General features: G+C 36.4%; 2 protein-coding genes across 3 annotated transcripts in view; one reads left to right on the top strand and one right to left on the bottom strand.

Moving 5' to 3' along the window:
* Positions 1 to 16,285, top strand: part of ANO3 (anoctamin 3) — a 257,121-nt gene that overhangs the window by 188,892 nt on the left and 51,944 nt on the right. For both annotated transcript variants that reach the window (XM_019627091.1, XM_019627092.1), the window contains one exon: positions 1,842 to 1,902. In XM_019627091.1, the coding sequence (XP_019482636.1) occupies positions 1,842 to 1,902 (61 nt within the window). The remainder of the gene's footprint in view (positions 1 to 1,841; positions 1,903 to 16,285) is intronic.
* MUC15 (mucin 15, cell surface associated) lies at positions 1,965 to 14,991 on the bottom strand. The gene is made up of 4 exons (XM_019627093.1): positions 14,272 to 14,991; positions 7,488 to 8,218; positions 5,399 to 5,548; positions 1,965 to 3,491 (listed from the first exon to the last, which is right to left on the bottom strand). The coding sequence occupies exons 2-4, from the start codon at positions 8,197 to 8,199 to the stop codon at positions 3,331 to 3,333; spliced, it is 1,023 nt and encodes a 340-aa protein (XP_019482638.1). The 5' UTR covers positions 8,200 to 8,218; positions 14,272 to 14,991; the 3' UTR covers positions 1,965 to 3,330.

The raw sequence follows: 16,285 nt of genomic DNA, 5'->3' as shown, positions 1-16,285 counted from the left end.
CTAACAGTGATTTTACACTTTTGCAGTCCTCCTTGGGGCAAGTTCTGAAGTCTTTCGCAATTCCCATTCTAGCTTTATCTCCCATTACATATACGCATGTAATCTCACATTATATGTATACCACACTGAGTCTCATAGATGTATTTCTAAAAAGTTAATGTTTTAATTTATTGAGTTAAAAAAATTCTGGAAGTATTTGTAAACAAACCTAGCCGAAAATAAATGAAAAGCTTGTTCCAGAAAAATATTGCATATACTCTGACAAACCATGTCCCTGCAATACAACTGTGGTTAAGCATGGCTTTTTATTTGCTACTTTTCTAAAAGCGAGGCTGTTTCTGGATCCGGGAGAGCCACCGTTAATTCCCCCTGTGCAAAGCCTCTGTTCTCACGCTCTAAGAGGCTGTTTCCTGCACTAGGTCTGTTTAGAAAGGAAAGCAGACAGCTGTTCAGCTGCCTAGCAGCAGCAGGTGTCTCTGTGGGATAGCTTCCTTTGGTAACAAAAGAGCTGGATTCCCCTGCTGGGTGTGATTTTATGAGCTCTGTGAGAGAATTTCTTTATGGTCTTTTGCTCTCCTGTACATAATATATACTGATGATTGTTATGAAAACCAGTTTTTATAGCACGTGGAGAAATTGCAAACCTTAACAATCATAGAAGTTTAGAGCCATCTAAGACAGCTTGCGTCTATCCACAAACCATCAAAATGGTTTTTTTTGTGTAATGATACTTTTATGTAATGACACATCTTCTGTGTAATGATATTTTCAGTGATGTTACATTACAGGAAAATGCACCCTACCTTTATCTGTTTTATATATTGTTTGTAGTTTGTTCCAGGTGTTACAATTAAAATACACATTAGTGTTGTTTCAATGCCCCCATCAAGCAGCCTCTGAACTGTAGACTGAGCAAAGACGCCATTCTACTGCCACTTCCCTTATAAATAATGTTCTTTAGCCTCTAACTGGCCTCTCTCTCCTATAAGGATAGTGCCCCTATTTTCTTTATAGTTTCTATGGTATTTATGTGACTGCCAAACATAAACTGCCTTGACTGTATCCTTTCAGTCTCCCTCACTAACTTATAAATATAGTGAGGACGTTATGCAATGAAAACAAGCAAAGGTAAATTGGATTTAGACTTTATTAAAATCAAACAATCCTTGTACCCTGAAAATTGTATTCAGTAACATCGTGTAACTATACATTGTTCTTTATAAGACATCAGGTAATGTCTGATTGAAAAACACTTGGACTATGTCTTACATTTGCAGTGATTTATGAAACTTCTTAAAAATAACTGAAGATGGAATTTATTACCTCTTATAGCCACTGCTGGACCCATAACCCACTCTGAAAGACCCCAGAGAGTATGGATAGCACTGTGATACCTTTCCATTGGAAGTGCTGGATCTCTAGTGGAATTCTGCAGTTTCCAACTTCCCCAATCCTGGAAGTTGTGCTAAGAAGTCCCATTTGGTGTGACTCAGCTGAAAAGTTTGCTTCTTACAAGCTCACATTGTAGCTTGACTCCCCGGCGCACAAACACTTCTTTGGGGGCTAGAACCACTTCTAAGCAGAAATGAAGGTGGATCCAAATGGAATAAAAGGGAAGAGAGAAGAAAGAGGGGAAATGCTGATGTCTTAACTTTCCCCTTGGGAAAATCAGATGAAACAGTGGCAGGATCCATGAAATGATCTCATCTCTTACATTTACAAACTGTAAAATAATGTGATTCCATTGGGAAAAAAAAAATCATAGTACCTAAATGCAAACAGCAGTCATTAGATTATTATAACCAGCAGTGTAACTAATATTTTCTTTGTTTTCTTTTAAGGTGACGTATTTGTTTGATAATGGCGGGACAGTCTTCTTCGCTATTTTTATGGCAATATGGGGTAAGTAGGTTGTTCCATTACTTCCTCATTTTCTGAGGCTATTTTTGTGTTTCTTCATACACACACACACACACACACACACACACACACACACACACACACACACACACACACACACCCCATCTATCAATTCAACAGTAAAGTCTCTGGCTTTGTTTGCCGTCTTCACTCGTTCACTGCTTCTTTAGAAATTTGTCTCTTGATCTTCTAATCCTCTGATTCCTAAAAGCCTCAGATCTTCCTGTACTAAGGAGAATGTTTTTCCTGCCAAAAGCAGGTCGTAATTAAAAACAACCTGAAACATACAGGAATCTTATATTTCGATCATGAAAGTGATGCTCAGAAAATGTTTTGTTTGCTGAATATTTCCATACATCTATTGTTAAACCTGGTACTTCATATATTTAGAGATGTAGAATCTCTTCCATTTATGATTTAGCCATAATATCTAATACATAAATTCTTTTCCTACCTAACATCTTAAAACTGTCAAAATTATGTACAGGTACGTGCTTTGGCTGACTTTTTTTCACCCTGTTTCTAATTGAATTTTTAAAGTACCCAATTCATTGAGGCCTAAAGTAAGCCAGAGAGGTAGGAATTGTCCCATCCTTTGAGGAAAAACAATTGCTTTTCTTGTTAGGGTCAGCCTTCCTCATAGGGCCCTGTTGAATACAAAGTTCTTGTCAGCTTGACAACCAAGGGACTGACTATGTGTGTGCTGACCCAGAAAAGTAAAATGTACTAGAATATAAGTCTCTCATTCCATTATCTTAATTTCCCGGAAACAGAAATTCTATGTCATACTCATTTTCTAGCTTTAAGCCAAAATTTAAAAAAAAAATCACTTCCAATGTCCCTTCAACAGGATGTCAACTGAAATGATGACACTAGGACTACAGGGGGACATTTTCTAGCTTTAAGCCAAAATTAAAAAAAAAAAATCACTTCCAATGTTCCTTCAACAGGATGTCAACTGAAATGATGACACTAGGACTACAGGGGGAACAGTGAAAAGTTAATCCATTGATTTTTGGCCAAAAAAAAAAAAAAGTGAAAATGTAGTTTCGGGTCTCCATTTTCATTGGAAAAAAAATTTTTTTAATTAAATGACCAAGCAGGGCCATCAAGGTGAAATCTTTTAAGTCTTACCTGATTCCCCAAACATTTCTTACTGAGAAAATAATAGACCAAAATACAAATGAAGGTGACTCAGTACATGTTCAGCACAGCCTACCATGGTAAGGAAGGACATTTTCTGGGCGATTTCACCTCTCTCTCTGTTTCTGACACTGATCTCATGTTTTTCCAGTTCTCCTTGGCACAAGCCACGTGACAGTGATCTTGCTTCAGCTTTTGGAAGATGGGTTTGTGAAAAGGCCGGGGTGTAGGTGAACACGTGCCCTCTGAAACCTTTTCCCCTTAGTTTTATATTGAGGTACGAAGCGGAGGTATGTCGTCCATAGGAATGCCGTCACGCGCGTTTTCTCTGCCTGCAGGCATGGATGAATCATTCACATTTGAGTTGTAATAACTAGAATTCCCAAAACTCACATCGTAAGGTTCCGGTGCATTGTCTAATCGCAGAACTAAAAACGTAACCAAAAAAAAAAAAAAGAATATGTTTTATAGTGACGGACTGAAAGATGCGTGCTCATGTATCTGCCATATCATAGCAATTATTCTAGACAAGTAAGTAGGTCTTTTATATGGGCGTTCAGATATTAGTTTTGAAATTTTACATAAGTAGATATTTTTTTAAGCCACATTTCTTTCTAAGACTAAGAGAACAGTTTAACTTCCAAAATGTCCCTGCTGGTGGACCAAAAATGAAAGAACTAAGGGAGGGATCATACCAAACGTGTAGCACTACTTTGTATAAAGAGGTGTAGACAAATGTCTGACCTTTGAGTCTCAGGATTTAAGAGCCTGTGTCAGTGTCCTGAGAATTTTTACTTGTGGGGTGAAAATAATTTCTAAAAAGCGAAGAGTATTAATTTTACAGTAAGTGTCATTGTTCTAACAAGTATCTTCATACCTTTATGGTTGAGCCATTGAACATGGAGACAAAAGAACACCACTTGTGAAAACGTATGTTTCCTTCTGATAAATACAAGTTATTATGTACTTGAGGTTTTGTGACTAATGATACAGGATTTTTTTTCTCTTTTTTCAGTAAACAACCTATTATTTTCTTAATGAGCTTGAATTTATTTTCAAAGAAAACTTGGCATGCATGAGGTACTTTTAAATACTAAAGCAGTGACTACTTACTAATTAGATTAGTAAAATAATTATTTAGTGAGGTATCTCCACATCCTGCCTATTCTTTAAAGCCATCTGTTTACAAACTGGTCTCCCAAGAACCTTAGGGACTTGGGAGAGGTGTCACAATTCTGTCCTGAAGGAGTAAAATTAAGTGGTGCAATTGAGTTATTTTCTTAAGCCTCAATCACAACATCTTAAATAATATCAATTTAATAAACTGAGCTTTTGTATGTAATTACAGATAAAGAAAAAATTCTGAGGTTTAATGAAAACATTTGAAAACATCTGTTGTTCAAAATCCTATCCTTTAATTTAGAAAAATGCCACTTTTTAGTTTATATGGATTCTAGAAACCTATAGACAGAATTCAGTTAAATTTACAAGTAGTGAATTTGGTTCTGAAAAGGGGCACATGTCAGTCATAATCTGAATTTATCAAAAACCAACATGATTTTATCAATGGGACTCACCAGGGGGCATCAAAATATTTTTATGGTAGCAAGAGCCCCTTGTGTAAACAAGAAAACAGTTGTGTTTGTTTGTTTTTTTCCTGAAGTATAAAAAAAGATGAGTCAAGCATTTGAAGTAACTTCATTTCTGTTCTAAACATTACGTTACAATCAATCTTAGTTCTTCATTCTTAGCAGTCATATTTCTTATTCATAGGAGTTATCGTTGTTCTTTTCCATCACATGAGTGGAAAATTCCTGAATTAAGGTATTTTTCAACTTTATGTATCCAAATATGCAACTCTATAGAAATTCTGTTTTAGAGATTCATTAAAATAATGAATATAAGGCTACCATATATGCAGAACTTTGGAAGAGCTCCAAATTAGAATCTATCTCTATTCAAATTACTGCTGCTAAGAGATCCAACAACAGCAAGGAATGGCTTTGCAGGAATGGCTAACAAAACTAGCCATTTTTTCCTTAATGTCATACCATTATCTCCCAAGTCTATAGATATTTTCTAGGTTCTGGAATTATTATTTAAAACCAATTGTCATGCAATGAGCAGCCATTTCAAATATTGTCAAAATTTTACTCGCAGGTCCATAATTATTTTGCTTATGTTATTTGAGAAACAGAGAGTAGATCAGAATAAATATTTTGTCTGTTTCTATCACATGTATCTCTGAATCCCTCCTAGATAATATAGTGACCATTAGCATTCTCACTTAATTAAAAACACTGCATGCAGGTGAGGGTCTAAAAGTTGTTTTTACCTGGTTCGTTTCTGTCATCATAAAGCCGCCGATGGGAGAATGAGTTGGTTTTCCTTTTTCCACACAACAAGTAGCCAACAAGACTAAGCAATGAAGCACCCAGAATAGCACCTAAAATGGCCCCAAATACTACTCCTGTATTTCTATTATCTAGAAAACAAAGAAAAAATAATTTACAGGTAAGAAATAAAAGTGATTCATAGAACAGAAATATATACATGTAGACTTCCTGTGTATCAAAGCATGTTTCACAGTTTTTTAAAAATTGGATAATGGTGATTGTGTGTGTGTGTGGGGGGGGTGTTTTATAAAGTACTGAGTATTTGAGATATATTGGCAAAATATGCTTCTTGATAAAACAGCACTTTAAATTTTGAACTACCTTGAAATACTTCTAAGTCTTAATTTTATAACTGTGTCTCATTACTTATCAACACGAATAATACTGAAATGTGATACCTATGTTCCGTTAAGACATAATTTCTATGTTGAATGCTATATTGTTTTTAGTCCACTCTGAAGCTCTTATGAATGCTAAAATGAAGTTTGAGCTTGTTTCTATAATAATTCAAAAGTAAAAAGCTAAGGGAGCAAGTGGTTACAGAACACGAATCCACAAAACTCCAAGTGAAAATGCACTCAAAGGAAAAAGCAACATATCCTGGTAAGGATATTTTCAAGTACAACAAATGATCAAAGCAAAATGTTTACAATGCCTTGCACAGCAGGAACAGATGTATGGGTCTGGGTTTAAGAAACCCAAAATTTCATTCTGTCATCCCTTTACCGAGTGCTTTATTTGAAGACTGTCATCAATAAACTACTTCCTGCGTCCTGAACTCATACTTAGTGTATTTTATTTTTAATATTTATTTAAATTTCCCGAGAAGCTTACTAAATAGGTAGGCAAGGGGTCTTATGGAGTCTCTGATTCTGTATGAAACCCCATTTATTAAAAGAATTAACCTTTCCATTGGAAACTTAATAGCAAAATTATTACTGCAATAAAAGTGAAGCAAACTTAACACTTTTATCATTAAAGAGCAATGGTAGGAGTAAATACTCAGTGTTCTCAATATGTATGTTGAGTTTAGAGAGACAAAAGAGAGACAATATTTTTTAAATATTTCTAATGGCACATCAGAATATTATGAATGAAAGGATGTGAGAAGATTATAGCTAAAATGAAAATATATGTACATACAATATATTGGTTGCAGTGCTATCCTAAAGCCTAGATTTCAGAATTTAAAGCTTTTCCTGGTCACTAGCAACAACTTTCAAATAGGAATTTGTATATATCATTTGGTGTGTACGTCATTAATTTAATCTGTAGTATTGGAAATTGGTGAGTTCATAGATGATAAAAGAGTGTTTTTTGTTTGTTTTTTTTAATTTCAGGGAAACAGAAATATGGTTAGACCTGAAAAAATAAAACATAATGAATTTTCAATAAATACTAGATATCTTAATATTCACTTTATGTAATCCCCAAAAATGAAACACAAAATGTCCCCATAATACAATTTTCTTGTGATACAGCTAAGTTTCATTTTTATGGTGTCCATTGGGCACTAAACTAAAAATTAAATTCCTTTTGTTGAGTTTATTTGCTTTTTAAAAAATATCAGTGTTCTCTTTTCCTATGATTGCCATGTGGTATCAGATAATTTACAAATTCATTTATTTCATTCAGTTTTCAAAACCCACATACATATATTTTTAAAGTTCAGTTGTACAGTATTCCTAAAAGTATATGAAATTTCTGGTAGTCTCTAGATTCAATGAAAATTGTTACACAGTATCTCAAAACTATATCACTACTATGTATTTCTTTTCAGCCTATCCTCATTTTGTCCCACTACCTCATCATGTTCCCATACAGTAATGACTAGTATATGCTGACTTAAGTTCCAAACTCCCTTCACTATTTCCAATGAGTATCACGCTTTCCCCTAAAAATGGGAACCATCTGTGCCTATGACAAGCCCTCTTTTTTTCTGGTAAAACACAGTCCTTTGATGTAATCTGTATGATTTACCTGGAGATTATTTCACATAAAACGAAAGTTAAATCTGTTTATATTTACCTTCTTGGGGGTCTGATGTATTTGGAAAGAGTTTTGAATTATTGGTGAATTTTAAGGTGGGCTGTGGTGTCGTTTCCTGATAGGGGGTTAATCCCCCCAAGGGATCACCCGTTGTGGTCAGCCATCCATTAGGCTCCGTCGTCGTGGGGTTCATAGGTATGGTGGGTGGTGCTGAAGGGAGGATGCTACCTGTCAGGGAGGTGTTCTCAGGAGTTTTCATGATATCATTGGCTGAAGACCAAGTGAAATCTTCTGAAGTTACAGCAGATGTAGTGTTGGGAGGTGCTGAGACTGACACAGGATTTCCATCTGCTGCTACAGGTGAGTTCTGAGGCAATTTAGACACAAAACTGTGGCTCAAGGGAGGGCTTGTGGAAAACGGGGATGTAGGTCTCGGACTCCTGGATAAGTTGTCTATTGGCAAAATAGTGATGAAATTTGTTGTTTCATGGATTTTATTTGATGACTCCTGAAGAGAGGAGTTACTTGCTTTAGGATTGGAGGTTTCTCTGTCTCCTTGATTTGATTTTAAATTCGTTTCACTTTCCAAAGACACATGTCCATTTGCCCTTGTTTTGAAGCCTTCTGCAATGTTTTGCATTGTGCTTACTTCTAGACCTTCTCCCCCGTAGCCTCCAAATAGTAGTAAACTGAACAGTGTTGAAATGAACAGAATTTGGGCCGAGGTCAACATCGTAGCCTTCTTTGGCATTGGTGTTATTAAAGGAAAGCTGAAAGAAAATAAAACCGTTTCTATTATTAAATGAAGTATTGAGGTTTTTAAAATTATGTCTGCATTTTTAAAGTGATGAAAATCCAGACACATAATGCTGAGACAATAATAGCATACTCTTAATTCCAAAAGTTTGCTTCCTGTGAATTATGTACTAAAACTAGAATAACTGAGTTCTATTTTGTATATAATATTTTTTTTTCTTCCTTCCTCTGGGGAAATGCCATGCCAAACTGTCAAGCCAGACACCACTGTTCCACTATTTAAAAGATCATTTAGCTTGGGACAGTGAAAAAAAAAAAGTACACACACACACACTATATATATATGGACTGCTAAGTAAAATTTTTTAAATACTGTAGCTATAGTGCCTATAGAGCTGGCTGATTTCTTCAACCTATTTAAGATAAATGTCCTTTATAAAGGTGTAATTTGGCAAATTTATTATGAAAATGTTGTTACTTAATATAAACTAAACATATCACTTTAAAATGAGTCGGTCAGAGACCCCACTTGAAAAGATTTTAATACCGAATTTGAGTTATTTGTTTTGAAATTAACATCCCCTTTTCACAATACCATTCATGATGCCATTCTTTCTACTAATTTCAAATTAGGGAAAATTGGAAAGATGTAGATTTTATGATACTTTAAAATCACATTTTCTCATTGCATATAAGAAGAATCTGGTTGGGAGTGTGTGTGAAAAAAATTACCTAGCTAGATAGTTGCAAAGTTGGGGTTTGAAACCATGGTGCTGACCTTCCGTCCAGGGACATCATTTTGCCTCTTAAGTGTGTAAGTGCCACAAATTCTTAGACTGGAGAACAGGACAGAAAGATTTTTGAAATTAGATTTATATTAAAATTCTGGCTTTGGTCACAAATAACCTGTGAAAGATAATCATCATAACAAGCAGTTGCTTTATCATCGTCATCATCATAATCATACTGACTTCACATTGTTGTTCTGAAGACTAAATGAAATTTTTCAGTTAGCAGTACTCTGAACACTATCTGGCCTACAGTAAGGAGTTAATAGATATTAACACCCATTTCTCCTTATTAAAACATAATAGTATTCCTGTAAGTGTCTTACAGCTTACAGTTTACCGTATCGTCTCACTTGGTCATCACAATGATCCCTTGAGACAAAAAGCATAGCTTATATTATCCCTGTTTTGCAGATGAAGAAACTGAGGTTCAGAGTGGCTAGTAATGAAATCTAGTAAATGGAAGAGGCAACACTGAAAGGCAAGTCTACTGACTCCAAACTCATTAGGTGTTAAAATTTAAAGTGTTTTTTATTGAAAGTGTTATTCTTTAAAAAAATACTAGACTATCCCTACTCAAACAATGAAGTCTGAAAACTGATTTTATATTCTTTGAATAGAATCTTAGAGCTTACTTTTCCCTAAAAGCCTCCAAGATGACTGAGATAAGAAAAGGCAGGGTGTGCTACAGCTATTATTTAGGTCCAGTGTGACCAGCTATTCCTTAAAAGTTCTCCCAGAAATTTTTACAAATATGTTCAATCCTCATGATTTTTCATTAGTCTGAGGAGCTTCTAATACTTCTGATTATCTTTCGGTTTTAAGTGCCCCCCCCCGCTTTGCTTAATGATTTCTTACATAATGGTACAACTTAAATATATCTATAATATATCCTGATACAATATTTTTCTTCAAAAGCTTTTAGCACATAGTCTATACCTGTGGATTCCTAAGGTGTTACAGATATAGTATCTCTCATGGCCTAGGCTTGTCACTTAAGACATACCTACTGAAAAAGCAAGGCAGGCAGACATACAAAAACATTCACAGGGACATCACTTATAAGTATCTCCAGCCTAAAATCCATCAGCAACAACTTGGATAATAAGTTGTATGATATTCATACGTGAAAATTAACAAACTAGAGCCGGGTGCAACAGTATGGGTGATTAGCACAAACATAACGCAGAGGTTAACATGCCAGTGGTACTATGTGATTCCATGTATATAAAGTTCAAAAACAGGCAGAAAACTAGAATGTTAGCAGCCAGGAAAGCGGTTCCTTGTGGGAAGAAAGGAGACTGTTGATTGGGTGAGCATGGAAAGGGCTTCTGTGTGTTCAGGATACTCTTATTTCTTGACGTGGTAGGGATTATATATTTGTATTTGTAGTAATTTTGTTTATTTATATTCACTTTTCTGTCATAACCAAGAAAATTGACTTAGATACTAAAAATTGTTAACATAACTGGGAAATAGGTTAATATCATGGATATATTATATCAGATGCTTTGCACGTTTCTCATTTAATTCTCAACCAAAAACAAACAAACAATGAGGAGGGATTAATGCTATTTTACAGATGATTAAACGAGGCATATCTTTCAGACACACAGGGACTGAGAGCTAGGGTTAGGATTCAAGTCTTGGCATTAAAGCTACTGATCACTCATCTATGTAGCAAAAGTCACAAAGGAATATGGGATTTGGTACTCAGCTGCTTTTTAGAACTTTTTACCATCAATGTTTTCTTAGCATAGGCTCTCCAAATTTATTATTTTAACCAGAGCAATTTATAATCCCATTTCTTTAAACACTGGAAAAATAGGGCCTTCTACATTAAGTACTCCTCAAACACATTAAATATCCTAATTTAAGAAAATCCTAACAATTATCTCTATGGTTTCTAGGTGGACACTTTTACTGTGTAGTTAACAGATTAACATTAACAAAACACAAATAATTATCCCAGGACCTATATAGTTCACCAACATTTCATTAAACTGATGCCTCACCTAGCACATTTAAAATACAGTTCCATTTAGTTTAGAAATACTCACATGTGCCTTTTCAGAAACATCTTTCTCCTGTGAGCTATCAGGTTCATGGCATATATTATAGCCTTTTTCATTATCTGCTGCCACTGATCTGATTAGTTTATGAGTTGTATTTGGTCACCTGTCTTATTATTATGCAGTTGGATTTGCTTTCACTATACCTAAGCTTTCTGGATATTTTCTTCTCCTAATGAAGAGGTCACCAGAGCGGGGGGGAAAATGGCCCTTAGCTGTTCTACTTTTCTCATAATATTACACAAGAAATGTGGTATTGAGCTTTCACTCCCTTCCCATTATAGAAACCTGCATATCGAATCAACAAAGTGAGCTTTGTTGTTCCTGTTTCACTTTGCCTGTAACATTGAACCACCAAGGGAATCTCTCTACCCTTCACCCAGCTTTTGATTGCAACGTGAAAACCTAAGGTATCAAACACCTCAAATAAGCCAAGCATTGTTACTGCCCATAATTTATCTCCAGGGAAAATAAAAGGAGCAGAAGGATAAGATGGTATGTTGTGAATTTATTCCGAAATTAATACAGTTGTGGGGAAGGCTTTTGTGATTATTGATTTATTCCTGTTGTCCCAGCGTGGCAGCAGGGGAGAACTTTGCTTCTGTTCCCTGGCTTCTAGGAGAACCAGGTTACAGCTCTTACTCAGGTTCCTTTACCTTAAAGGATTAAAAGCAGCCAGGAATTAAAGCCACAAGCTATTCAGAACCCCAGCCCTGGACTTTCGCTGGAGCAAAGACTGAGCAACTTCAGTTACACTCGATCTCATTTCTGAATTGAACAAAAAGCATGTTGTAAGCAGTAAAGACGGATGGGGGTGGTACAGACGATCTAGAGAACCTTAAGTCTGTAATCCTTCCCTCTGTCCTTTCCTCTCAGCCTCGCCCCATCTCTGGAGTTCAAATACTTAAACTACGTTGCATACTTGTTACGTAAAGAGCTAAGGTATGCTGACGGATGGAATGCTTCTTTGTGCCCAAGTTCATCTGTCAACCAGGTGCGTTGTAGCGGCAGGCAGAACGTGGGCTGAAAGAGCAGTGAGATTGGAGTGGGAGAGAAAATCAGGGGAACCGGGCACCATCATTTGCCCTTCTGTTCTTGCCTCTTCTTGCTTAAGATGGAAACTCCTGAGAGGAATTTTGAGGGTGTAACAAAGGATCGGAGCTAAGATCATTACACACTTGAAAAACTCCTAAGATTAGAATTAGTAGAAAGGAGACAGAAAAGGGGAGGAGATTTTCATCCACTTTGTGTTACCTTAGCACAGATTCTAAACCTGTCTGTGTATATGGAAATGTTTTATTGGTTCTCATATTTAACAACTTTTAAAATATACTTTAAGAGAGTGTAGTTTCACTGGTTCTTTTTTCTTTTTAATAATTCGTTTATACAGAGAAAATGAACACTATTTTCTCCCATCTTTGGTGTTGGCACTAATAAGTGGGTTCATGTTACTTACTTTTGTATGCAGGACTGTGGAAGATGGTGAGAAAGAAAAAAAAAAACACAACAAAAAACAGCCCATTATGGGAAGCAAATCCACACTCTCTGTGCATAATTTTGCTTCTCCTTTAGTGCATAAAGTCATTATTCTGCTCAGCTTTCATGTTGTAATTGAGTCGTAACCCATTTCATGCCAAGCTTTGAAAATAAGGAGGTATTCTGCTTTGTGTCAGGTAATCAACTCATGCAAGGGAAGAAAAATGCTAGGCATTCTAAACTCAATCAAAATCAGAAATTTTAAATAAAAACATTGGTTTGGGCATAATAGAGGGAATAATATAAAAACATGTTTCTGTAGTGAAATAACTAAAGCGTGTATACACTGTGCTACTTCTCTCTCAGTTACTTTTGATCACTTATTATAGATCTCAGGCTACACAGTAAGACAGATGGGTTTTGTTTGACTTTGTCACGGGTAACTCAAGCTGACAGGTAGCCAATATCCCAGGCAGACCTTGAGCGTTATTATGAGTGGCCTTTCCAATCTCGGACAATATGTTGCTTTCCTTAAAGGAAAGAGCCAGAATAAATGAGGACATAAGGAACTATGCCTCTATAAGTGCCTCTTTGATGAGGATTTTGCGAGGGTGAAAAGGCTTAAAGTAAAACTGTACCTGAGAACCTTAGGCATGTCATTTCACTTTTATTTGTTTTATAAAGAAAGAAAATAAAAAGAAATGAAAAACATGACTTTGCTTCAGACAAAAAAGAAAGTTTGTGAATATCATTCTAATTAAAAGACTGAGGTATACATAAATCCAGGAAATATTTACATAGCATGCCATACTCCCTGCTAACTTGGATGTTCTTAATCATCAACTTCAATACTGAAATAATTCGGTGAAAAAGTGTCAAGCTTAGAAAGAAACAAACACTGTGTCTTCAAAAGAAATATTTTGGACCCAAATTCCCAAACATGGGGTTTTCAGCCTTCTGTCAAGGTTCACTGTCTGTAGAAATCATCTCTATGGATTAAATAGAAAGTGGGTGAGTGGAAAACTGATATCCCTTTAATAAAAATAGCCTTCCATAGCCACAGACTGAAAATAATTTTAAGAAACCTTATTCACATCTTTGTTCCATGGGATGTCTTCTGTGGCAACTGACTTAGCCTTTTAGATAGCCAGTGAGTGGCAGACATGTACGTACACCATGCTAAGTAAAGTAATTACATACACATTTTGCTAACTTTTTAAGACAGTCTTTGGGAATATAATTCATTGTATTAGAAGATTTTTTTTCAAAAAAGATCATTTTCTAATACGTGTAGCAATGACCTTTAAGCCAAATGCATAATTTAAATTTAAATATTTAATTGATACTCATGTCATAATTTCTACTTTAAATATTTTGAAACTTTTGCTAAGATGTGACCTAAGGAAACTCTCTCTTGTAGTCATGTATGGTTTAAGTAAGTTTTTTCTCTTAGCTCTTCTGCCTGTTTCATCATCTTGCAAATTTGGCAGTAATTCTAAAAAATTAACTCACTTAACAGTGCAAATGCTCATTTGGAAGGTAATTGCATAATGAAACAACTACCTGTCTTTATAAAGGCCTCTTAGCTACTTGCCAGATTGTTCTGTCAAAAGGTGAGCCCACTTTCTTCACTTTTGAAAGTAAATGAAAGAGAGACAGACAGACAGGCAAGCAGACGCACAGGTGGGGGAGGAGGGAACCTGTGTAACACGGCACCCAGGACACACTTACCTTAGGGTCTAGTAGGTGTTTACAAACAGGAGCTGGAATATCACAGCTGTCCTGGCTGGAATGCGTCTGCCGTGCATTAGAGAAAGCAGATGGGTTAAGTGTGATGACGTCCCACTAAGGAGGAGGGTGCCAGAGAAACAAAATTAGGTGGCGCTGGCTGTACCTTGCTTGTGTAATAGAGCACCCAGGAACCTGACCGACCTGCTTCTCAGCTGTCAGCACGAAGACACCACTTCATTCAGGCCTTAAAAAAAATAAGTCCAACCCTCCAGCTTTCATAGGTTGGTTGTTTTGACTTTGGGGCAGGCTAGTTAGTTGTCTTGAGCGGTGGCAAAACAAGGTGCATTCATGTCTTGTCCTAAGTGAAAAAAAGGACAAAGATTTCGGTAACCTCCCCTGGTGTATCAGGAAATTCTGGTGCTTGCTGGGTTCTCTCTCCCTTTGCAGGTGAGGAAACCAAAGTGAGTCATGCCTTGCACCTGTCACTATGAGCTGGCTGCATGTTGTTCTCCTGACTCAGAAACAGATCTTTCCCATAGTAGCATGCCCTTCTTAGATACTTCAAGCCCGGATGCAGAAAATGTAGAGGGGCCCATAGTGAAGGGCCTTGTCTGCAGGAGACTGAAATCAGTTTTACAGAACATTACACTGAAGACAAAGTGAATTCATGTGTCTTGGGATCCTTGAGAAAGCTGCGAGCTTTGAGTTAGAAATAATCACCAGCATGGAGATGGGGTTTCTCGCTGATATTTAGGAGTGTGTGGAATGAGTAACTGGGACCTGTCTGAAAACAGCCACATGATCCTGAGTACTCCTGGGAGCCTTCTCATTAAGTGGTTTCCATCCTGTGTTCTGTTTGCTTTTACTCTCCATTTAGAAGCTAGAGAGTTTCAGAAGTGCCCGGGTAATGCTTGATTAAATACTAGAGTTGAATAACAACCTGGCATACTTCCTTCACGTCCTTTCACGGCTTATGAAAGGGAGAAGAGTGAAACTGCATTTTCTGGGATATTCTGCACATCAATATTTGGGGACTGGCGCCAAGGTCTGTTCAGCTCAGTGTGCCTGAGGTTCATGCTTAGTTTCTGTTGTGCAAGGAGATAGGTTTCCAATTGCTGAGCGAGAAAACGAAACTTTAGCAAAGGTTTGGGAGCTTCAAGCTGAATGCAAAGAATCTGCCCAGTTAATTGGCCCCAGGAAAGAACAAGGTAATTCTATAGTTTTAAATTTTCTGAAGCCCGGAGGCCCCTTCGAGTTTGATTATAAATTAAGCCAACCCATTAAACATGGCCCCTCAAAGGATATTTAAGCTGTATCTGCCCTGGTATGAAGAAAAGCAAGCTAAATTTAATCAAACAACTGGTTACTAAGCAATGGCTTGGTAGAATTCAATTGGTTATTTTCAAATTAGCCAGTTACCAGGAAAAAAAGTCCAACTGAAAAATATATTTTATGTCTTTACTTAGAGAACAAACATGGCTTGGCAGGATTAGGTGTACCATACCCTTAGGAATTTTCATATATATACATATATATATATATATATGTATATGTATATATATATACACACACACACATATGTTATATAACATATGTATGTTCTATACAGATGGTGCCAAAAAATGTATACACATTTTAAGAAAGGAAAAAACTGTATTAAAATTAAGCTGATGGTAACCACTTTGAGCACTTCTTGCAGAAGTCAAACGTGACTTGTATTCATCTTTTGTTATCGGTATATACTGAGTATTACAATTTTAACAGTCTTTTTCCTTGTTTAAAATGTATGTATATGTATATGTATATGTGTGTATATATGAATATCATGACCGTTTTCTGACTTGACCATAGTAATCGTGGCCTGTGGCATAGGCTGTAAGCACAAGGCGCTTTTGCTACATCTCTCTGCTCTCACGGCCATAAGAATCAAAGCTCATCTTCCATGACCCTGTTTTCCGAAGACCCTAGCTATTCTAGAAGACCCTCAGAATCTTTTCCACCATTGTCCTCCTGA

Source organism: Hipposideros armiger, unplaced genomic scaffold (assembly GCF_001890085.2).
Source record: "Hipposideros armiger isolate ML-2016 unplaced genomic scaffold, ASM189008v1 scaffold_707, whole genome shotgun sequence".
NCBI classification, from domain to species: Eukaryota; Metazoa; Chordata; class Mammalia; order Chiroptera; family Hipposideridae; genus Hipposideros; species Hipposideros armiger.
The sequence above is the reverse complement of the archived record's forward strand: the minus strand, read 5'-3'. Positions and strand labels throughout refer to the sequence as shown.

Bases quoted from the DNA above. Each gene is read 5' to 3' on its own strand.
- MUC15 (XM_019627093.1), bottom strand. From the start codon at position 8,199: ATGCCAAAGAAGGCTACGATGTTGACCTCGGCCCAAATTCTGTTCATT. The intron at 5,549-7,487 runs GTAAATATAAAC...TTTGTTTTCTAG, and splicing joins TACATCAGACCCCCAAGAAG to ATAATAGAAATACAGGAGTA. The intron at 3,492-5,398 runs GTAAAAACAACT...TTACGTTTTTAG, and splicing joins TGATGACAGAAACGAACCAG to TTCTGCGATTAGACAATGCA.